The sequence below is a fragment of the Mesocricetus auratus genome, unplaced genomic scaffold, assembly GCF_017639785.1.
Source record: "Mesocricetus auratus isolate SY011 unplaced genomic scaffold, BCM_Maur_2.0 Super-Scaffold_100676, whole genome shotgun sequence".
Lineage (NCBI taxonomy): Eukaryota > Metazoa > Chordata > Mammalia > Rodentia > Cricetidae > Mesocricetus > Mesocricetus auratus.
In genome coordinates this window covers 163,037,000-163,061,532 of record NW_024429266.1, presented here as the reverse complement: position 1 = coordinate 163,061,532, position 24,533 = coordinate 163,037,000, and the positions used below count along the sequence as shown (strand labels likewise).

The following is a 24,533-nucleotide window of genomic DNA, read 5'->3' as shown; positions in this document are numbered from 1 at the left end:
CGATGACTATGGGATAGTTAAATCCATAATTCCCAATTAGATTTTATGGATTATGAAAGTTAGGGCACTTTTATACATCTTTTGTTAGTTTTATGACTTTGGTAAAGGAAAGATTATCCATGAATCTCAAAGTTCAGGATTTCAGAATCTTCTTCAAGCCAGCCTTTTGCCAAAACTGCACCAAATAACTAAAATTTGTGCTCAACTAAAATGACTTACTTATTCACATTTTCTACCTATATATCATTGATGTATAGATTTTCTAACTAAACCCAAAAACCTCCCACGTGTGCCTGTACACATTTCAGTCTCCCTGTGCTGTCTTCCTGCTCACACACATTGTTCAGAACAATCTTCACAGCTGTATAAAAGTGCACTTTGATTTTCTTCTACTAACATGTTTATGGTTGGGAAGTAAGATCCTGTATCTTAAACTCATCTTGATTGTCAAACATAGTTGCAGTGGAGTACAAGTAGATATATGAGTGCCTTGTGAATAGTTTTTATTTACTTACTTCAGGAAAGCAAGTAAATGGACATGCATGCTACCAAGGGTAAATGGAGGTAAGAAGACATCTTATAGGAATCACTTTTTTCTGTCCACTGTGTCTATCCCAGGCATCATACTCAACTGTGTCAGATCTAACAGAAAATTCTTATACTGGATGAATCTTTTCATCAGCCCCTATGTGAAGGAGAAAGAAATAATGCCCTTCTGCATTCTTTTTTTTTATCATGAAAATATAATTTTTTATTTATTTATTTTTTTTTAATCATTTTTTATTTTAATTTTAAATAGCTTGTTTTACATGTCAATCCCAGTTCCCTCTCCCTCCCCTCCTCCCGCACTCCCCTTCCACCCTCCCTCCCACCCTATTGCCAAATCCTTCCACATAGGGGATGTCTAGAGTCTATCATTTTACTCTTGGTAGGGTCAAGGCACTCCCCTAAGAGTCCAGGCTGAGAGAGCATCTCTCTTTGTGCTATAGGCACATGAAGACAGATTGTATACCAGGGATAGACACTGATCCACAGCTCAGAGTCCCATAGGTTGCCCAGGCCTTCTCACTGACACTCACATTTGGGGGGGGTCCAGATCAGTCCCATTCTGGCCTCCCCATTGTCGGTCTGGGGTCCAAGAGCACTCCCCTGTTCAGATCAGCTGTCTCTGCTGGTTTTGCCAGCCCATTCTTTGCCAATTTGCTCATCACTCCTCTCTCTCTGTCACTGGGTTCCTTGGGTTCAGTTCAGTGCTTAGTTGTGTGTTTGCCTCTGCTTCCATCAGTCCCAGGATGAATGCTCCCGGATAGTTATAGACATCAAGTTCATTATCAGGAATGGGCATTCGAGGTGGTCCTTCCACTATTGCTTAGCTTGCCAATTGATGTTATACCTTTAGATCACTCGAGGTCACTCTGGTGCCTGATCTGTCTTCGATCCTATGATTCCCTCTTCCCCCTATTTTACCCCCACCCCCTCAACTTCCTGTTCCCCCATGACCAACTCCCTTCCTCTTTACCCCCTCTATTCTTCCCAGGTCCCACTACCCCCCCCTCGCCCTGTTCCCCATCCATTCAGAGGATCTTGTCTCCATCCTCTTCTCTTGGGTACTATGCATATATGCATATCTTTTAGGTTCTTTCCTGTTTCCCAGACTCTCTATCTGTGGAAGTGCAGACTGGCACTATCCTGATCCATATTTAAAATCCATATAAGAGTGAGTACATACCATGTTTGTCTTTTTGCGACTGGGTTACCTCACTCAGGATGGTTTCTTCCAATGCTATCCATTTCCCTGTGAATTTCAAGATTCCATTGTTTTTTTCAGCTGAGTAATACTCCATTGTGTAAATGTACCACATTTTCTCTATCCACTCTTCAGTTGAGGGGCATCTAGGTTGCTTCCAGGTTCTGGCTATTACAAACAATGCTGCTATGAACATAGTGGAGCAGATGCCCTTGTTGTATGAACCTGCCTCATTTGGATACATGCCTAAGAGTGGAATTGCTGGGTCTAGTGGTAGATTAATTCCCATTTTCCTGAGGAATCTCCATACTGATTTCCAAAGAGGCTGTATGAGTCGGCATTCCCACCAGCAGTGGAGGAGTGTTCCTCTCTCTCCACATCCTCTCCAGCATAAATTGTCTTTGGTGTTTTTGATTCTAGCCATTCTGACAGGAGTAAGATGGTATCTCAGAGTTGTTTTGATTTGCATTTTCCTGATGGCTAAGGATGTTGAGCACTTTCTTAAGTGTCTCTTGGCCATTTTAGCCTCCTCTACTGAGAATTCTCTATTTAGCTCTGTACCCCACCTTTCAAGTGGATCCTTTAGTGTTTTGGAGACTTGTTTCTTGAGTTCTTTGTAAATTTTGGAGATTAGCCCTCTGTCAGATGTAGGGTTAGTGAATATCTTTTCCCATTCTGTGGCCTGCCTTTTTGTCTTTTTGATTGTGTCCTTTGCCTTACAGAAGCTTTTTAGTTTCAGAAGGTCCCATTTGTTAATTGTTGATCTCAGTGCCTGTGCCACTGGTGTTATGTTTAGGAAGTGGTCTCCTGTACCAACTCGTTGAAGAGTATCTCCCACTTTCTCTTCTAAAAGTTTCAGTGTGGCTGGATGTATGTTGATATCTTTGATCCATTTGGACTTAAGTTTTGTACAAGGCGATAAACATGGATCCATCTGCAGTCTTCTGCATACCAGTACCCAGTTATGCCAGCACCATTTGTTGAAGATGCTTTCTTTTTTCCACTGTACAGTTTTAGCTTCTTTGTCAAAAATCAGGTGTTCATAGGTGTGTGGGTTAAAATTAGGGCTTTCGATTCGGTTCCATTGGTCTACCTGCCTATTTTTGTGCCAATACCAAGCTGTTTTCAGGACTATAGCTCTATAATAGAGCTTGAAGTCAGGTATGGTGATGCCTCCTGAAGTTCCCTTATTGTATAGGGATGTTTTGGCTATCCTGGGCCTTTTGTTTTTCCATATAAAGTTGATTAATGTTCTTTCCAGGTCCTTGAAGAATTGTGATGGAATTTTGATAGGGATTGCATTGAATCTATAGACTGCTTTTGGCAAGATTGCCATTTTTATTATGTTGATCCTACCAATCCAAGAGCATGGGAGATCTTTCCATTTTCTGGTATCTTCTTTGATTTCTTTCTTCAAAGACACAAAGTTCTTGATATACAGGTCTTTCACTTCCTTGGTTAACATTATCCCCAGATATTTGATGCTGTTTTTGGCTATTGTAAAAGGTGATGTTTCTCTGATTTCTTTCTCAGTCACTTCATCATCTGTATATAATAGGGCCACTGATTTTTTTGAGTTTACCTTGTATCCTGCCACATTGCTGAAGGTGTTTATCAGCTCTAGGAGTAACCTTGTGGAGTTTTTTGGGTCACTTATGTAAACTATCATATCATCTGCAAACAGTGAAAGTTTGACTTCTTCTTTGCCTATTTGTATCCCCTTTATCTCCTTTTGTTGTCTTATTGCTGTAGCTAGAACTTCAAGTACAATATTGAAGAGATATGGAGAGAGTGGACAGCCTTGTCTTGTTCCTGATTTTAGAGGAATTGCTTTGAGTTTCTCTCCATTTAGTTTGATGTTAGCTGTTGGTTTACTGTATATTGCTTTTATTATATTCAGGTACGTTCCTGTTATCCCTGATCTCTCTAGGACCTTTATCATGAAGGCGTGCTGGATTTTGTCAAAGGCTTTTTCAGCATCTAGTGAGATGATCATGTGGTTTTTCTTTCGCAGATTGTTAATATGGTGGGTTACATTGATAGATTTTCTAATGTTGAACCATCCCTGCATTCCTGGAATGAAGCCTACTTGATCATGGTGGATGATTTTTCTGATGTGTTCTTGAATCCGGTTTGCAAGTATTTTATTGAGTATTTTTGCATCAATGTTCATGAGGGAAATTGGTCTATAGTTCTCTTTCTTAGTTGTGTCTTTGTGTGGCTTAGGTATCAAGGTAATTGTAGCCTCGTAGAAAGAGTTTGGCAGTGAGCCTCCTGCTTCTATAGTGTGGAATACTTTGACGAGTATTGGAATGAGCTCTTCTTTGAATTTCTGGTAGAATTCTGCACTGAAGCCATCTGGGCCTGGGCTTTTTTTGTTTGGGAGACTTTTGATGACTGCTTCTATTTCATTAGGGGTTATAGGTCTGTTTAGATTATTTATCTGATCTTGATTTAGTTTTGGCAAGTGATATCTATCCAGGAAATTGTCCATTTCCTTTAAATTTTCAAATTTTGTGGAGTACAGATTTTCAAAGTATGCCCTGATGATTCTCTTGATTTCCTCAGAGTCCGTTGTTATGTCCCCTTTCTCATCCCTGATTTTGTTAATTAGCATGTTCTCTCTCTGTCTTTTGGTTAGTTTGGACAGAGGTTTGTCTATTTTGTTGATTTTCTCATAGAACCAACTCTTTGTTTCATTGATTCTTCTCAATGTTTTCCTGGTTTCTACTTGATTGATTTCAGCCCTCAATTTGATTATTTCCTGGCGTCTGCTCCTCCTGGGGGAGTTTGCTTCTTTTTGTTCTAGAACATTCAGCTGTGCTATTAATTCTCTAGTATGACTGTTCTCCAGTTTTTTCATGTGGGCACTTAGTGCTATAAACTTTCCTCTCAGCACTGCTTTCAAAGTGTCCCATAAGTTTGTGTATGTTGTGTCTTCATTCTCATTGAAATCGAGGAAGTCTTTAATTTCCTTTTTTATTTGTTCCTTTACCCAGGGATGGTGCAATTGTGCATTGTTCAATCTCCATGAGTTTGTAGGGTTTCTGCGATTTGTGTTATTGTTGAATTCTAATGTTAATGCATGGTGGTCTGATAAGATGCAGGGGGTTATTCCAATTTTTTTGTATCTGTGGAGATTTGCTATGTTTCCTATTATGTGGTCAATTTTAGAGAAGGTTCCATGTGGTGCCGAGAAGAAGGTATATCCCTTTGTATTTGGGTGGAATGTTCTATAGATGTCTGTTAAACCCAGTTGGGTCATAACTTCTATTAATTCTTTTGTTTCTTTGTTAAGTTTCTGTCTGGAGGTCCTATCTAGCGGTGAGAGCGGAGTGTTGAAGTCTCCTACTATTAGTGTGTGAGATTTTATGTGCATTTTGAGCTTTAGTAATGTTTCTTTCACGAATGTAGGTGCCTTTGTATTTGGGGCGTAGATATTTAAAATCGAGACTTCGTCTTGATGTATTTTTCCTTTGATGAATATGAAGTGCCCTTCTTCATCTCTTTTGATTGATTTTAATTTGAAGTCTAATTTGTTAGATATTAGGATTGCTACGCCCGCTTGTTTCTTGGGGCCGTTTGATTGGAAGATCTTTTCCCAGCCCTTTACTCTGAGATAACGTCTGTCTTTGGTGTTGAGATGTGTTTCTTGTATGCAGCAGAAGGAAGGGTTCTGTCTTCGTATCCATTCTGCTAGTCTGTGTCTTTTTATAGGTAAGTTGAGGCCATTGACATTGAGGGATATTAATGACCATTGATTGGTGATCCTTGTTTGCGCTTGATTTATTGTTAGTGAAGTTATTTTGTGTAGTTTCTCCTCCCTTTTTCTTTTAGTGTTTTGTAAAGTATGATTCTATATTGCCTGTGTCTTTGTGAATGTAGTTATCTTCCTTGGCTCTAGGTTTTCCTTCTAGCATTTTCTGTAGAGCTGGATTCATGGATACGTATTGTTTAAATCTAGCTTTGTCATGGAATATTTTGTTTTCTCCATCTATGGTAATTGAGAGCTTTGCTGGATATAGTAGTCTGGGCTGGCATCCTTGTTCCCTTAGCGTTTGTAGGACATCTGACCAGGATCTTCTGGCTTTCATCGTTTCCATTGAGAAGTCAGGTGTAATTCGGATAGGTCTGCCTTTATATGTTACTTGGCCTTTTTCTTTAGCTGCTCTTAATATTTTCTCTTTGCTCTGTAGGTTTGATGTTTTGATTATTATATGGCGAGGTGACTTCTTTTTCTGGTCAAGCCTATTTGGTGTTCTGTAAGATTCTTGTACTTTCATAGGCATATCTTTCTTTAGGTTAGGGAAGTTTTCTTCTATGATTTTGTTGAATCTGTTTTCTGTACCTTTAAGTTGAAGTTCTTCACCTTCTTCTATACCTATTATTCTCAGGTTTGGCTTCTTCACGGTGTCCCATATTTCCTGGATATTTTGTGTTAAGGATTTGTTGGTTTTGAGATTTTCTTTGGTTGACGATGCTATGTCCTCTAATGAGTCTTCAACACCTGAGATTCTCTCTTCTATCTCTTGTATTCTATTGGTGATGCTTGCATCTGTAATTCCAGACCGTTTACCGAGCTTTTCTATTTCCAGCATCCCTTCATTCTGTGTTTTCTTTATCGTTTCTATTTCAGCTTTCAATCCTTCAACTGTTTGAGCTGTTTCCTTAATTTTCTTGGTTGTTTTTTCTTGGTGCTCTTTAGATTCTTTGAGAGATTTGTTTATTTCTTGAATTTTTTCCCCCATTTCATGGATTTTTTGTTTGTTTTTTCTTCTATTTCTTTAAGGGATTTCTTCGTTTCTTCTTTGAGGCTCTCCATCATCTTCATGAAATAATTTTTAAGGTCTGTCTCCTCTTCTTCATCTATGTAGTGCTTTTCAGGTCTTGCTGGTGTTGGATCCCTGGATTCTGGTGGGGTCGTGTTGGTGTTTCTATTGCTGAGTGATCTCTTATTCTGTCTTCTTCCCATCTCTTCTTCCAGTGGGTGCTGGTGGGGGCTTTCTGTCTCCACTGGTCTCCTTCCTTAATGCAGCTGAAGCTGAAGCTGGCCTCGCTGGGGTTGGGGTCTTGGAGGGGCTGATCTCTTTCCTGAAGCTGGGCTCGCTGGGTTGGGGTCTTGGAGGGGCTGATCTCTTTCCTGTGTGGGCGGCTCTTCTGGAAGCCGGGAGCGGCCCCGAAGATGGAGGGGGATGGGTGATGGGCGGGTGGTCCCAGCCAGAGACCCAATCTCACCTGAAGCTGGGCTCGCTGGGTTGGGGTCTTGGAGGGGCTGATCTCTTTCCTGTGTGGGCGGCTCTTCTGGAAGCCGGGAGCGGCCCCGAAGATGGAGGGGGATGGGTGATGGGCGGGTGGTCCCAGCCAGAGACCCAATCTCACCTGAAGCTGGGCTCGCTGGGTTGGGGTCTTGTGCCCTTCTGCATTCTTAATTTATTCTTCTGACATTTCCTCTGATAAGAAGCTGTCTCTTTGATTTTAGAAAGTCCACCTTGTTACTCAGTTTGGCTTTATTCCTATGCTCATGAGAAACTGCTGTTGCACCACAGAAGAACTGGTTCTTCTTTCCCCTGAACACCCTTGTGGTTTATGTCAGTTGTACGATTGGGACAGTATAATACAGCAACATTTGCATTGACGATCCTCCATAAACTTCAATGTGTGTTCCATTAACTGTCACTACAAAACATGTGATGCTAAAATACAATGATGTAAAGCAAAACTCAGGCTGTCATCTCACCCAGTTTTGTGAATCAGAAACCCAGGAAAGATCTGGTTGTGTGTGCTCACTGTGCCCTATGGTGGCTGGGGTATAAGAAGCTGGAAGACAGCTGTATTGTTTTGTAGTACCAAAGCTTTTCCTTGTGTATTTTGCATAAACTACTTTAGGTTTCACCACCTGCAGTGAATGCTTCCTTAGAACATCTAATGGCTTTAAAGGAAATCAGTGTTGAAGCTAGCAAGGTTGCCACATCACCAATGTTCTATGTTAAATTCTGGTCCTAGTAATAAATAGCAGACAACCAGTTTACAGCAAGGGACACTCTGTTTTGGCTCGTGGTCTAAAAAGTTTCAGTTCAAGATCAATTGATTTAATTATTTTAGGCTTGGTTTGAGGTCAGACACCATGATGGGAGTACGTGGGGGCCAAATCAGTCCCCTTGCAGCAGGAAGATAAAAAGGGCAGAGTTCACAGTCCCCTGAGAGCATGCACTCAACAAACAGGACCTTCTCCTGCACAAAAACTCGTATCTTAAAGGTTCCATCAAACACAGCATTATGCTGGCCACCAAGTCCTTTTAGCTTGGACTTTTAGAAGACCTGAAGTTCCAGTTTGTAGCACTTGCCATGACAAAGGTGTCACATTTCCTATAATCATTGGTTACAAAAATTCAAAGGAAAGAAGTATTTTCTTTCTTTGTAACAATAGTGCGTTGGTTTGTTTGTGGGGGGTGGGTTGGTGTTTCTTTTGCTTTATTGGTGTATAGCTGGCAAAATTATATGTACTTAAGTTATATAAGGTAAGGTTTTGATGTATGTGTACATTTGAAAGAGACTGCTGAGTTTAATTACTTACTATGCCTACTTCCTCATCTAGGTATAATATTTTTTGCATGTGATAAACATACTTACTATCAACTTTCATATAAAATTCCAAATGTCTGAAAATATTAACCACAATCGTATGTCATGAATTTGGGTTTTCTGCTTATTCATTCTGTACTACTGGACCACTATTATAGGGGAAGTCCTTCTGTGTATATGTTTGTCTTATTGATTGATGAATAAAACATTGTTGGCCAATAGGAAAGCAAGATAGGTGGGACTAGGAGTCGAGGTGGATTCTGAGAAATGTAGAAAAGAGTAGAGGGTTGCCATGTGATCTCGGGAAGAGAGGTTGCATGAGACTGGCATCCTTAGTAAGATAAGTTCTTGTAAAAAATATATAGGTTAGTGGTTATGGGTTAATAATTAAGTGAGAACTAGCCATTAGGAAACTATAGCAAAAGGACAACAGCTTTATAATTAATATAGTGTCTTGTGTGTTATTTGGGGTTGAGGCAATATTGGCACCAGGCTAGCGGGAAGAGTTATCATAACACCATTATACTCAGAATTCATTTGTATTGTTGTTTATCTAACCCCTGACACCTGTCCTACTCGCTGCTTTTGTTTTACTGGAAAAAAAAGCTCATATATGTGATATTATCAATATTTAGCTTTCACTAACTATGTCATTTCACTTACCAAAATGTCTTTTAATGTATCTATATTACTGTAAATGACAGGGTTTCCTCTTTTGTGAGACTGAATGCTATTTCTTCTGATGTATTCGCCACATTCTCTTTTTAAAATTATTTTATTGTATGTCCTGCACACAGTTTTCAGAACCTATATATAAACCTATTTTGTGTGTGTGTTTGTGTATGTGCATGCACATGCCTGAATATATATGTGTGTACCATGTGCATGCAGGTACTTACAGAGTTCAAGGAGGGAATCAGACCGCCTAGAACTGGGAACATGGGAGGTTTTGAAATACCTTGTGGGTAATGAGAACTGAAGCCTGGTACTTTGCAAAAGCAGTAGGCACTTTTAAATGAGTGAACTTAACTAGTGAGCTATCTCTCCAGATCTCTCCACATTATCTGTCAATTCACTCATTTATAAATCTCTGAATGGGGGAAGAAGATGATTCCAGAGAAGCATGTGGGGTGGGAACCTGTACCATGCCCACCTTGAATACTTTGTGAAATGTTATCATGTGTCATACTGGGTTCTGGGCTTCAGAATCTAGGACAAAGGAGGAAAACATGTCTCTTCACAGAGCTTGTACAAAGAAAAGGTGAAATATAAGTTAAAAAAAAGTAAGTTCTGGAGTACAATATATCTTTCAGGAGAAAGACCAAACTAGATCAGAAGTTGTGAGATGTAAATAAGGCTGGATGAAATAAATGACTAAGGGGAAGTTTGGAGAATGATTAATGAGGATTTGAAAGAAGCAGTGGTCTGATTAGGAGGCAACCATTGATTATATAGAGCAAGGGTTATGTAAGCTTGGTGTGGGGCAAAATAGCAAAAACAGAGAACAGGATATTGTGTATTATGCAAGTACAACTTGATGGATGGGCAACCCTGATATAAATTGTCATACACAGTAATTATATTTTAGGGTTGTCTTTGCTTGAACTTTATGAATATGGATATGGCTATTAGAGCACAGGCTCTAATTCTTACTCACATTTGTATTTTTCAAAACATGTAGTGTATTGTAAGTACTCAACAAATATTTGTGGAAGCTAATTTTATTCTTTCTTGGATAGCTTTCCATATATTAAAAGAACCTATAATTCTTCACTTAAGTGATGACAACCATTTCTTGGGAATGAAAAAAATTGATTTTATGGGTTTCTATTTATGATTGCCTATTTAAAATGTGAGCAGTGTTAGTTTTAGTATATTTTCCTCTCTCTGAATTGTTTCAAAGAGGGAGGGTGAGTGAATAGACTGAATGGATGGGTGAACATGTGGTCAAATGTTCAGTTCAATGGATGGTTGAGTGGAAATCATTTTTATCACACATTTATAAATGGAAACAAACATCCAGAGTGGCAATAATTTCATCTCCCATATTCTGATACATAAAGTTATTCATAATTTACAGTGTTATTTTAATTCTTCTGAGTTAGTCCACCAAGCTAAATTTTAAAAATGCCAACAACAAAAAACACCTTCCTGCTCCATGACCTGTTTCCTGCTGTAGTAACTGTCTTTCATATCTCTGTTCTATTTTCATCTACAATTCATTGTTAAAGCTGTTTCAGTAGGAAATAGTTTAAAAATATTTTTAAAATGGCCCCTCTTGGGTCTAGAACTCACCCCAAATGTATGTTTGAGATAGAATGTATAAAATCATTACATTTTCAAAAGAGATTTTTTTCTGACTCACTTTTTATACATATTATGTGAAAGTGGATATGTACATGCACTCATAAATGCCAACTCACACCTGTTGATGGCAGAAGACACCTTGATGGAGTCAGTTCTGTTTCCTGGGCACTAGGAATCATACTCAACTCAGGCTGTCAGGCTTGGAGGCAAGTGCTGTGACCCACTGAGCCTTCTCATCAGATTATTCTCCACCTTCTTAAAGTCAAAAATTTTAAACAAAGAAATAACTTTAATTTTAGCATAGTTTATGTTTTAGGCACTTTGTTTTCCAAAGTAATTACTAATTTACTTAATTGATAAAATTATTGCAATTTAAAATTTAATAGAATACTTGTTTTTTCAAGCTTATTGATTACATAACCTTATAACTCACTATATTACTTATCTCTTTATCACGTTGGCTGGTTTGAATAGCTTTGTATTTTATAACGTATTTAATTGGCTTATGTCTCTCAAAACGTTTTTAAACCAGCATGTAAAGTGTATACACAGAAGAGCTGGGAAGATAGCTTAGTGGGTAAAACACTTCTCATGCAAGCCCAACAAAGTGACTTCAGAACCCTTATAAAAGTCAGGAGCCAAATTGGAGATATCCATCAGGACTCTCCCCTTGGAGCAGCAGAACACTGTAGAAGAGGGGGAGGAGCCAGAGAGGTCTAGGACACCAGAAGAAAATGGTTCACAGAATCAACTAAGCAAGTCTCATAAAGCCTCACAGAGACAGAAGGTGACAATTACTGTGTCTGCATGGGTCTGCCCTATATCCTCTGCAAATATGTTATGGTTGTTAGTTGGTGATTTCGTGGAACTCCTAACAGTGGGAATGAGGCTATCTCTGACTCTTTTGCCTGTTCTTGAGACCATTTTCCTCCTACTTGCCTCATCCAGCCTTGATATGAGGATTTGTGACTACTCTTATTATTGCATCTTGTAATGCTCTATTCAGCTGACACCCATAGGAGGCCTGTTCTTTTTTGAAGGGAAATCGAGGAGCAATGGAACTGGGAGAAGGGGAAGGTGTGTGTGTGGGGGGGGGGGTATTGTATGAGAGATGAATGAAAAAGAAAAATCTCACAATCACCTTCCCCAAACCAATTCTTAAATTCAGTCTCTCCCTCCTGCTCTCCATCTCTCTCCCTCTCTCCATCCCTCTCTCTCTTCCCGCTCCTCAGTCTCCTTCATGCCTCATCTCTTCCCTCACACTTTCTCTTTCTTCTTCTGTTTCTCATTGTCTCTCTTCTTCCTCTTTCACACTTTCTGTATTTCTGCCTACACACACACACACTACATACAGAGTCAACACAGAGAATACTTGAGGGAATAAAATTATGTCATATTTCTAGTTGCCAAGAATATAAATTTCATTTGAACCTTATAAATCCTCACTAGGAAATTGTTGATTAATGCAGTGCATGGTCTACTATAGCACCTTTTTTGTTTGTTTTTGTTTTCAAATCCCGAGGATGAATGTCTTCAGTTAATTTACAGAGCCTAGTCCCATACTGAATACAGGTACAGAATTTTGACACAGAGCTTTGTGCTAACAAATGGACAGAGAAAAAACTATGGCTAATAGCCACAATGCCCACATGAGATGTAGCAACTTCATAAAGTGATGTACAACCCTTCCTTAGCCAAAAATGCATATGCATATATCTGAAGCCAGAAGATGCTTGTAGAGAGAACATTGTGTAATATAGTGCCAGCATGCAATATGTGTAAAATTCTCTTCAACGCCCCCCTCAAAACACACACAATCCAGAGGAAGCTTCGAATATTAAAATGGCTCAAACCTTCTGTGGAATAAATGGGACACACATAACACGCCTCATTCAGCTTGCTTTACATGAATACTTTTTACTTATATATTTTTAATCATCTTCTAATCAAGGCTATTTTAAATGTGAATTCAGAGTCAGGACTCCAGATAATGTACAGGTCCCAAACTGAAAATGAAGAAGAAAGTACTTACAGAATTTTGGGTTTCTTTCTTTAAAGACATGGTAAATCACCAGAATCCACTCTTGAACATTGGCATAGTCATTATTGAGATTATTCAGATAACAGATAAAAGACAGCTTCACTGTGTGGGCAAATGTCTTACCCCAAACTGCTATACTTTAGTGATACAATATTAGCAATTTTATTTTATGCAAGAAAAATTCAAGGTGGAAATCATGAAATATATAAAATTATCATCTGGGAGCCTTCATCCTGTGACTGATGGAAGCAGAGGCAAACACACAACTAAGCACTGAACTGAACCCAAGGAACCCAGTGACAGAGAGAGAGGAGTGATGAGCAAATTGGCAAAGAATGGGCTGGCAAAACCAGCAGAGACAGCTGATCTGAACAGGGGAGTGCTCTTGGGCCCCAGACCGACAGTGGGGAGGCCAGCATGGGACTGATCTGGACCCCCCAAATGTGAGTGTCAGTGAGAAGGCCTGGGCAACCTATGGGGCCCTGAGCTGTGGATCAGTGTCTATCCCTGGTATACAAACTGTCTTCATGTGCCTATAGCACAAAGAGAGATGCTCTCTCAGCCTGGACTCTTAGGGGAGTGCCTTGACCCTACCAAGAGTAAAATGACAGACTCTAGATATCCCCTATGTGGAAGGATTTGGCAATAGGGTGGGAGGGGGGAAGGGGAGTGCGAGAGGAGGGAGAGGGAACTGGGATTGACATGTAAAACAAGCTATTTAAAATTAAAATAAAAAATGATAATAAAAAAGAAAAAAAATATCATAAAGAAATGAGCCAGTAAGGCATTTTTCAAGTCTATCACTGGAGCATATGACATAAAGACTTCGCAGACATATGTGTTGATTGCATAAGTAAATCACAGAATTGGTTACTAATTTGATGCCCACAGAATTTTAGAAGACTTGAACTATCCTTAGTTGTATCAAAATTTTTGTTGTATGTACCCATATATCTGTTATATGCAGAAGGATGTCAATATACTTTAAGTGCTTGAAGACCTTTCTGCCCTAAGAATGTTAGAAACACTGAATAAAATTGTAAATGAACCACTTTAATATTAATGAATATCTATAAAAGATGATGACCTTGATACTGGAATAGTAGGGGTAAAATACCTCTTGCTGGCAAGAACTCAATACCAGCACACTTTATGTTTGATTAAACTTTGTCCTTGCATATGAAAATTGTTTCTGAATTCTTGGTATTTGTTGAGAAAAATGTGTTTATTGAAAACTTAAATAGTAAATACCTATTCTTATAGTGTGCATCCTTGCAGATTTAGAAATATTAACTGAGAATCTGTACAGATACTATGAGGGAGACTCTCATGGAGAGTTTCAAATATCATTTTTCAAAATATTGTCCATACTTCAACAGGCTAGATATTACATAAAACACTGTTAGGAAGGCAAAGCCTTATAATACATTTCTAACCTAATTTGATTGCATATTTTAAGGAAACCCCCAAACAACTGGTACTTAGTATAATTTGGAAAATACAACTTTTTTTCCATGTCTTTCCCTTTCTACCTTAGGATAGATCATGGTGATCCATAGTCCTATAGAGAAAGATAGTCCCCACAGTATAGATCAATGCTGGGTCCAAAAAAGGACCCATTTGGGGCAAATCAGATGATCTCACATCCTACAAGCCACTGCCTTGATGGAAATCCCCTTGTGTATACAACATAAGCCTTATATCTCAAAGTTATTGTCTGATCCAGGGTAGAGAGACACTCATAGGAATAAAAGTTCTCCAAGCCCTTCCTAGAGAATGTGTCTCTCTCCCCAGGGTTGGCGGAATACTGACATTGGAGTTTAGTTATTGCCTTTCCATCTTTGATATTACAGTGCATATATTCACCAGCTGTATTGTCATGTAGTAGGGGATTTTTCTCTACCACCATCACCGAGATTCTCAGTGATTGTTCATACATGACAGAAGGCTAATCTAATTTATTTTGGGATGAAGTAATGGTAAAATATCTTTGCCCACCTAAGTAAATTTGCATCATCTTTATCTACATAGAATATTGAAGGTCACATATTGAGTTTTGCTTTCATTGATTGGACTCACCTCTGAAGTACAGAAGAATGGCATCTAATATGTAGAGCCTTTGAGTCTAAATAATCTTTGAAGTTTTCTATTAATATGCAAACCATCAAACAATTTCATGTCTCATTTGTTCAAATCTGTGTTCTTTCTAAGATCTTCTGAACAGATCGGGAACATGGTGAGGGATGGGGGAGAGTGGGAGCTGGGAAGAAGAGGGGGGAGAAGAGGAAGAGAGAGTAGGTCATGGGGGAGCAGGAAGGTTGAGTGGGGGGTAGAATAGAGGGAAGAGGGAATCATAGGTTAGAAGACAGATCTGGCACCAGTGAGACCTCTAGTGATCTAAAGGGATGACACCAACTGGCAAGCTAAGCAATAGTGGAGAGACCTCGAATGCTAATTCCTGATAATGAACTTGATGTCTATAACCATCCTGAAACCTTCATCCAGTGATTTATGGAAGCAGAGGGAAACACCCACAGTTAAACACTGAACTGAACCCATGGAACCCAGTGACAGAGAGAGAGGTTCAATGAGCAAATTGGCAAAGAATGGGCTGGCAAAACCAGCAGAGACGGCTGATCTGAACAGGGGATAGCTCTTGGACCCCAGACCGACAGCTGGGAGGCCAGCATGGGACTGATCCAGACCCCCTGAATGTGAGAGTCAGTGAGGAGGCCTGGGCAACCTATGTGGCCCTGGACAGTGGATCAGTGTTTATCCCTGGCATACAAACGGACTTCGTGTGTCCATAACACAAAGAGGGATGCTCTCTCAGCCTGGACTCTTAGGGGAGTGACTGGACCCTGCCCTAAGTGAAATGACAGACTCTAGATATCCCCTATGTGGAAGGAAATGGCAATAGGGTGGGAGGCTGGGGGAGATGGAGGGGAAGTGGGGGAGAGAAGAGGGAGAGGGAACTGGGATTGACATGTGAAACAAGCTATTTAAAATTAAAATAATAAAATAAAGTGTTTGAGTGTTATTTGTAATCTTTACAGATACTCCATTGTAAAAGGACACAAACTTATTCTTGCTTGAGCCCTGTAGATTGCAGGAACTGTGGTTTCAGACCACCTGAGTTCTATAGGCATAAACTCATTTTAAAAGGCAACAGCTGACTTAACAAAATTCATTTAGGTCCAGTTTATATGACATATGTTCCAAATGTATTTTGGAAGACTGAATACTAGTAGAGATTTTCCCAGATTGTTGATCATGTCCTTCTAAATACAAGGTCATGTTAAGGCACCAGAACTCAGTGTGTTTCTATTTATTTGAGCCAAGCCCTGTTATCTTCAGCATATCAGGGACCTGTTGAACATCACGCAAAAAAATAACTTATTACCAGCCTTGTGCTCACTCAGAGACAGGATGATTAACTGCTGAGTCTTTCTCATTCTGTTTCTCTTTTCCTGAGAGACTTTCCTTTCTGATGAATCACTAAACTAATACTGTTAGATTCAAAAGATGAAAGACCACATGGTATGGCTAAAAGAATGAAACTCTAATATTACTTTACTAAATGCTGTCTGCAGATGATCTTTGAGACAAAGGGGGAGCAGTTATTTTATTGAGTATGATGGGGGTCAGAGCAGTTGTAAAGGGAAAATTACACTGTCTTCAAAGCTTTTTCTATGACATTAATTTTTTCATATTTATATCAATGTATATTTGCTTTTCCTAGCTGTCATTATTTATCCTGTAATATATTCATTGTGAAAACTTTTCCCTTACAGCTAATTGTAAGCATCAATCTTTTGGAATATTTGCTCAGAAAGTACAATCCAAAATAGTCTTGTTATCTTCTGTGTAGCAGTTTAATCATTGTGATCTCATGTGAGCTCATCTCCGCTGAGATGTACTTCCTGACAAAATGTTCAGTTGCAGTGTGTTTGTTAAAACTCAAGTTGAATAAATTACTGTAATATTCAGATCATAAGCCAGGGAATAACAACATTTTCAGATCTTCTGCTTTGTGTGCAGAAGGCTTGCTTCATAGTTTTCCCATTTGAAAGCATACTGTGCTATTATGGATGTTTAAATGTCATCATAAATTGCAGGTCAATGTTTCATCATCATAAATTGCAGGTCAATGTTTCCTGGACAGCAATATACCTTTTGAGAAAACAGTTTTGTTTTCTTTAAGTCATAAATCCAATGCCATCCCTGAATTACAGCACAGACCAGTAGAGTAGCATAAAGCAATCACATCACCTCATCCCAAATGAAGCACAGACTGCTCAAAGCTAAAGGAAATAATTAACCTCTTACAAAAAGGAAAGGCCAGTAAAAATACACATAAAGGTGTCTATAAAACTAATCAAGAAGTTCAAATGCTATAATTGTTTAAGTTGCCCATTTCTCAAAGCCAACTGGAGTAGCATGTTTCAGAATATTAATCCCATCCATCTTCATTTAACTTCTTGTGCCAAGACCAGTGTTATTCATTGATATCTACATTTTCAGTTCTATTGACTTGCAGAAAAACCTGTTCCCAGAAAGCTTAGAAAGCAATTTGATTTATAGTGAAGTGGTATAAAATTTTCACTTCGAGTCTCTGTAGGGAAGCCTGGGTTATTGAAGGTTTTCTGTTGAGAAACAATTACTCCATCCATTTACTGAATATTGTTTATTTTTATGTTGTGTGAAATGCCCTGTGAGCCTTTTAGAACTTACTAGAAGAACCAATTTAGGAAGAAAATATCCAATTAGCTTAAAATTTTACGATACACACAGAGTTTGCATCCTGTGAGAGTCAATGTGTTTGTTTTGGAAATCCTTGTATGGTTCCTAAGACCTTAGGCCTTGTCTCTGAAATTCTCCTGCATTTCACCATGGCATGCAGGTAGCCTTGCTCAATTATTGTTACTGCACATAATACACTGCAGGATTTCTTTGTTTATTTTGTTTTAGCCTTATTTTATTCATGGTGTTGGGACTCACACAACAGCTATACTAGACAAACACGAAGAATTTCTTGATATCTGAGTATTCTGTACATTAGTATTAAAATGTGAAAATTCATATAATGAGGCAATAGCTAAAACTATCTCGCAATCTTGGTACCAAAATCAAAACCTCTAAACTCTAGCTCAGTGTTTAGTGATTTGATGAGACAGTTTTGCTCTGTTTTAAGACTGACCAATTTCCAAAGTGGTAGGTTCCAGTTACTTTAAGCCTCTCTAGTTCCATCCTAGGATTCAGGGCATTTCTATCTGACTTCATTTGAGTGCCTTCATGAGATTTAGATACCCTTGACCAATGTCTTGCTTTTATATGTTAGCTATAGTGAACAAACCTTCACTTTCTTTTTATTAGCAACAATAACTAAAAACAGTTGGAACAATGCTCTGGCCCCAGGTTTTTTTATAGAAAGAATTAGCAATCAAAATAATTCAGGACAGTGCCCTTGGCTTGTTCCTTTCCCTCTTCTGTCTTTTCTCTGTAGGAATTCTCACTCTCTTTTGTTATAGACCTCAGTTCCCCCTTCCCTTTATCCCCAATTCTGTTTATGTTTGCCCTTATAGTATAATTTTTCTTTTCTTAACCACAGTTAAGTCATTTCTATTCTTTATCCTGTTGTCTTGGTTAAGGTTTCTATTTGTGTGAAAAAACATTGTGATCACAGTAACTGTTATAAAGGAAAGCATTTAATTGGGTTGGCTTACAGTTCAGAAGTTGAGTCCATTATTAACATGTTGGGACACAGTGGCGTATAGGCAGCCATGGTGCTGGAGAGGTAGTTGAGAGTTCTGCATCTTGCCCAGGTAACAGGAAGTGAACTAAGACACTGGACAGTATCTTGAACATAAATGAGACCTCAAAGTCCATCTCTGCAGTGACGTACTTCCTCCAACAAGGACATACCTACTCCAATAGAGCCACATCTCCTAATAGTGTCACTCCCTTTGGGGGCAACTTCCTTTCAAATAAATACACCTATCTTCTGTTGTGCCCTTTTTGATACTGTTAGGGTCTGGGAGAAGTCCCACAAAAGACCAAAATTCACTTGTGCAATCAGCAAGAGTATTTATTATTCCACTATACTGGGGCTGTCCATTACACATAAAGGCAAAATGGTGATAACCCTGATAGGAGCTCACAGGTTCATTTTAAGCATAGCCAAGGTCCTAAGGCAGTATGGTAATTTGATCTAGATTTGGCTTAAGCAAGTGGCAATCATAATAGTATATTCTAACTGACTAGAGTTAGTTAGGTGATGGTCAGGGCTATAGTTTTTCATTTTAGGGTAGATCTGAACAAGATCCATACTTTATCCTTATTTGGTTACTACCTTGAAGTTATTATTAATTGTGAAGGTTGGCTGGCCTACTATGGGCTGACTATGGAGTCAGACTCAGGCCTGTTACTGCATCTACCAGGTCTCCTTGCCCTTGCTGTTGGGGGTGTTTGGGATTGATTGTTTTCTGTTCATGGTTCTTCCTCAGAAACTGCTTGCTTTGTTCCAAAAAGGAGGTTCCAATGCACATTTCTTAACCGAGTTATTAGGGCAGGCTGTCATGATATTTATCTGGTCCTCTCAGATACATATATAAAAATACAAAACAATAACAGACATATACATGTGTGCATGGGTACATATGTGAATATGTATGTGTATTTATATGTGTGTAAGAGACACTGTTGGCCCTCCAGATAAACAAGCTTTGCATCCTTGGATTTTACCACCTCCATATCAGTATGTGGCTGGAGAGATGGCTCCGCTGTTAAAAAGCACTGGCTGTTTTTACAGAGTACTTGGGTTCAATTCCTAGAACTCATACATTAGCTCACAACAAACTATAACTCTAGTTCTAGAGTTTTGGATAACCTCTTCTGTCTTATTTGAAAAAGAAACTTCATCTGTTTTTTAAATTTTACTGTGTATAAATTCCATGCATGTGTATTCAATGTACTTCGATCAAATACATCCTTCATCTCTTTTATCCCCCTCTTCCTTATTCTCCTGGAACCTCCATCACATCTCCCTTTCAATTTCATGTGATCCATTTATAATTAGTTTTTCTTCTTCTTATGTTTTGCATGTGAGTGTATTGTCTGAATATACATATATGTACCATGTGCGTGCCTGGTACTCTTGGAGATAGCGAGAGAGTACCTAAAGAGAACTGAATGTAGTGATCATTGTGAGCCACACCTGTCTTGATGCTGGCAACCAAATCTCTGTCCTTTGAAAGAGTGACAAGTGTTCTTAACTATGGGACAATCTTTCCAGTCCTCTGCTCATTTATTTATTTGGTTTTTTGAGACAGGGTTTCTCTGTGGCATTTGAGGCTGTCCTGGAACTTGCTCTTGTAGACGACAGAGATCTGCCTGCCTCTGCCTCCTGAGTGTTGGAATTAAAGGCATGTGTCACCACTGCCCAGCTCTGCTCATTTATTTTTAACACATCATATCCAGTTAGTGCTGCCCACGTGGACATGACCATGAGATCATCCACTGTTGCCTAGAGAACCTATCACTGGCCACAGTCCTGAAGAGAAGTGACTTTCCTCCTCTAGCAATCATCAGCTGCCAGGAACTCCCTGGCAAGGGTTGGACCTTAGGAGCCCTTCCCTTCTCCAAGTAGAATTTTAAACTAAATTTTGTGTAGTAATTGTATAGGTAACCACAGCTGCTGTGAGTTCATGTGTGCAACAGCCATGTCATGTCTAGAGGGCAGCATTTACCACCATCCCATCCAATCCTCTGGCTCTAATGTTCTTTATTTCTCTTCTTTCTCCATGTTTTGAGTCTAGGATCTGGGAGGGGTGATGTGGGTCTGAAAATTGATGCTTCGTCTGTAGCTGAACATTCACAGTTGCTTCTTCTCAACCATTTGAACAGTATTGAATCTCTATGCATTGATGAGCACAATAGGAAACATCTCTAACTAAAACTGTGCTGGATGATATGTGCAAACTTCATTTTCTCTTTATTCCATAGGCAGTAAACATACTCTTATCTTAGGTAAATTGTCTTAACTATAAGAAGTCTAAGAATAAATTAACTGTAATGATTATACAGGTTGTGCACCTTCTTATATAAGAAACTTGATATCCTCTAGGGATGTCCTAGAACCAATCCCCAATAAATAGCAATAAGTGACATAATTTTATATGTGTATATAATGACATTGTGTATGTATATGTAAAATGTGCATATAGTGTATCTAATAATATTTTAAGATTTGGTTTAGAATTTCCACTTTAATCTAATGTCCTCTCCTGTGTGCTCTGCTGAATAGGTCCAGGGCTATAAATTTATTGACTGCTTTACATATGGTACATGTTGACAGTGGGATGCAAACCTTTGAAAAAGTTTATGTTCTGTTTGCACATATGATAAAGATATGAGCCTGAAAGATAAAAGACATTTAAGTGTGAAATGCAAGGTGTGGTAATGCTTTTAGGCACTCAGAAAAAAAGGAATTGTAATTATGAGTAGGCATATTGTGTAATGAAGATATAGAGATCAGAAAAATGAGGTGTTATGCTGTCTCATTCCTCCTTCCCAGTACAAATGAACTGTCTCTCTTAGAAATGATGCCTAAAGCTATTATCCTTCCTTATATCATCCTCTCTTTCTCCTTCAAAGTGCTTCCCTGAACTCTGTACTTTACACATTTACTTACTTTTTAATTGTCTTTGCCTCTCAGGATTAATATTCCTAAAGGAACACCAGATTGTCTTGTTCCCAGAACATTACATGTAAGAAATTCATGTAAGACATTCATTTCAATTTCTTTAATGAGACAATTATATGATATATCTTTAAGAATACAAGTTGTAGCACAAGACCTATGAGTTAAACCTATGGAGTTACCGAGATTCTTTCCAGTAGCTCCATGACTATATATATCGTCTTTACTTGTTTAACTCTGTGTGTGTGCATTTGTGTGGTGTGTGAGTGTGTGTGTGAATCTCTTGAATCTCTTTTCATTTTCTCAATTCACAAAAATTATGCACTGATAGGCTATCCCAAATTACTACTTTAAGCAATGAATTATAAAAGACACACACCGTTTATAGTCTAAGAGTAACATTTGCACATTTGTTGTTCTGCTTTCTGTTTACTTTAGAATTTCCTTTTTAAATGATGGGGGACTCAAAATTCTGAATGTGACTAAGGCTGATGGTGGAACCTACACCTGCACAGCAGAAAACCAGTTTGGGAAAGCAAATGGCACAACACACTTGGTTGTGACAGGTGAGTGCTTGTCATAGAGATTTCTTCATTCAAAGGTAAACTGTATTTCACTAGAGGAAACTATAAACGCCTATGTATGTACTGGCAGTACTAAGTAGACTCGGTGTGTTTAAAGAGAGTGCATGGAATTGAGGGAGAAAGGGGTGGAGAGATATAGAAGTTTTAGGAAAGGTGGTTTGAATGGATTTGATCCAAACACCTTGATGTCAGAATTCTCAAACAATAGTTAAAAATGAACACACTGACTGCATGTTTCTCACACTGGACGATGCACTGTGAAGCTAGAAACCTTGTTTGTTCAAGTGAAAAGGTATAATATTGAAACTTTTATTTGTCACAGCACAGGACACAAAGACAGACACAGTAGGTACTTTGCTGGCTCCCTGGGCCATAAGAAACACAAGTATAATATTGTGATTATCCTTACATTGTGTTCTTGGCTACTCCTGTTTCATTATAATTTGTCTTTTCTAGAGAATTTCAAGTTCATGAAAAAAAAACCTTTGATGTTAATGAGATTCGCTTAAAGTTCAGGATATATTTTGTTCTTTCGTCCTTTCAATTAAATGTTGAGCATTTTCTGAGATGGGTGATTGGAGTATGCCAATGGGAATACAGGTGAAGATAATTCCTAGTAAACCTTACATCCTAGCACAGAAAGGAGCATAGAGTAATAAGGAAGAAACAGATACTAAAAACAAAAACTGCAAACATTTGAGAAGATAAATATGAGTGTGGGTAATGAGGTAAGTTGGAGGAAAATCAGGATACTTACAGTTGCTAGGATGAGACACAAGGCAAAGATTTCAGGGAAACTATTAGCAGATTTCTTAGGGGCAGTTATATAGACATGTTGTGGACTTGTTAAACCTTCTGTTTTCAGTCTGTTTTGAAAAGAGAAGCCAGTGTCCAGTGTTTTCAGCAGAGACATGCTTTCACAAAAGCTTGTTTTTTTAAAGAACTGCTCTGTTGTGATGATAGTAAAAGGATCCAGACAAGAGGCTGGAAGAGATCCCAAGATGTTACCATGAAGGCAGCAGGAGGTGAAAATTACCAATAGTAACCAAAGAGATGGTTCTGAAGGAGACTAGGGGCACCATAGAATGGGCATAGACTCAGCAGGAAGTGCTGTTCAATCAGATGGGAGGTTCGCTTGTGAAGACACAGGGAGTCCAGAATGGCTTCAAGATGAAGACTAAAAGCAAAGCTCACTGACAAAGTGCTGCCCCCATAGATAAGGCTCCAGGATTGACTGCCAGCACTGAAAGGGGAAGAGAACTAAGGGAAAAAAGCAAAGGAGAGAAGGGGAGGAGGATGAAGGAAAGAACTGTAGGCTGAGTAGGTCTTTAAGTGTAAGAGTTTAAAGAGAGAGATTAAAGAGGAGGTACTGACCCAACAGTTGTTTATATCATGATGAGTACTTGCAGTCAAGAAATGAAGCCCATTGATTTGTACAATTTATATGTTAGTAGTATACAATTTTTTTAAATGACAGAGCTTAACACATTTCACATTAAGAAATTTAGGAGCCAAAGAGGTCTCCTAAGGGGAGATGGGAAAAAAGCTGTCTGACTGGCACAGTATGAAGAGACTAAGAAGGAGTGAAGGAGATGCAGTGAAGCAGTGGCCAGACAGATGAGAAGTCAAGGCATAGCAGACCCAAGTTTTACCGCTGGATATTACAGCACAGATTTTCCTGGGGACCCTAATGGAGCTAGGTCAGACGAGGGACTGAAAGTCTTACTAGACTGAGTTGAAGAGGTAATTTCCTAAATTGTTTTACTCTCTCTGTACAAACAGGTCTTTGAAGAGTTTTGTTGTCTAGGGGTAAAATGATATATGAAACAGTGGAAAGGTAGAGTCAAGAGCAGTTGAATTCATTATTAGTGGAACATATCTGATTGTAACAGGGGAACATGTGTAGGTGGGCATTAGCACTGTAAGCCAGTGTCTTGGCATAGTGAGCATCTTATTTTCCAAATCTGTAAACAAGGACATTCTGAATTTATTTGCATTTTAGTTTGAATACATTTGCTACTCATTGAAGATTTGTGAGAACCAGGAAATTCCTATTTCTACCCTCGTATTTCACAAAACTATGAAACACAGGTAAATTGATTTTGTAACTAGTGTAGCTTATTTGCAGGTGAGCTTCCATTCTGCACATATATCTTCTTCAAACTCATGTATCTTAATTCTCTTAACAAAAATGTGTGAGGCCAGTTATATATAGTATAAATTTACATCAAGATGCCACTTTAAATCACATAGACATTTGTGTACACTGATGCATATACAATATACATATATACACATTCTAACTGACACAAACAACCTGCCTATAAAAATTACTTTCATCACCATTAAAATTTTGTTTATTTATAATTTGTCTACACAACAGAACCAACGAGAATAACTTTGGCTCCTTCTAACATGGATGTTGCTGTTGGTGAGAGCGTCATTTTACCCTGCCAGGTGCAACATGACCCCCTGTTGGATATTATGTTTGCCTGGTATTTCAATGGAGTCCTTACAGACTTTAAGAAAGATGGATCGCACTTTGAGAAAGTTGGTGGGGTAAGTTATGTT

At 38.7% G+C, this 24,533-nt stretch overlaps 1 protein-coding gene across 1 annotated transcript in view; it reads left to right on the top strand.

The window, feature by feature from the left end:
* The window catches only part of Cntn3 (contactin 3), a 373,360-nt gene that overhangs the window by 279,121 nt on the left and 69,706 nt on the right, over positions 1 to 24,533 (top strand). Inside the window, exons 12-13 of the mRNA XM_005071216.4 lie at positions 21,817 to 21,944; positions 24,346 to 24,521. Of these exons, the coding sequence (XP_005071273.1) occupies positions 21,817 to 21,944; positions 24,346 to 24,521 (304 nt within the window). The remainder of the gene's footprint in view (positions 1 to 21,816; positions 21,945 to 24,345; positions 24,522 to 24,533) is intronic.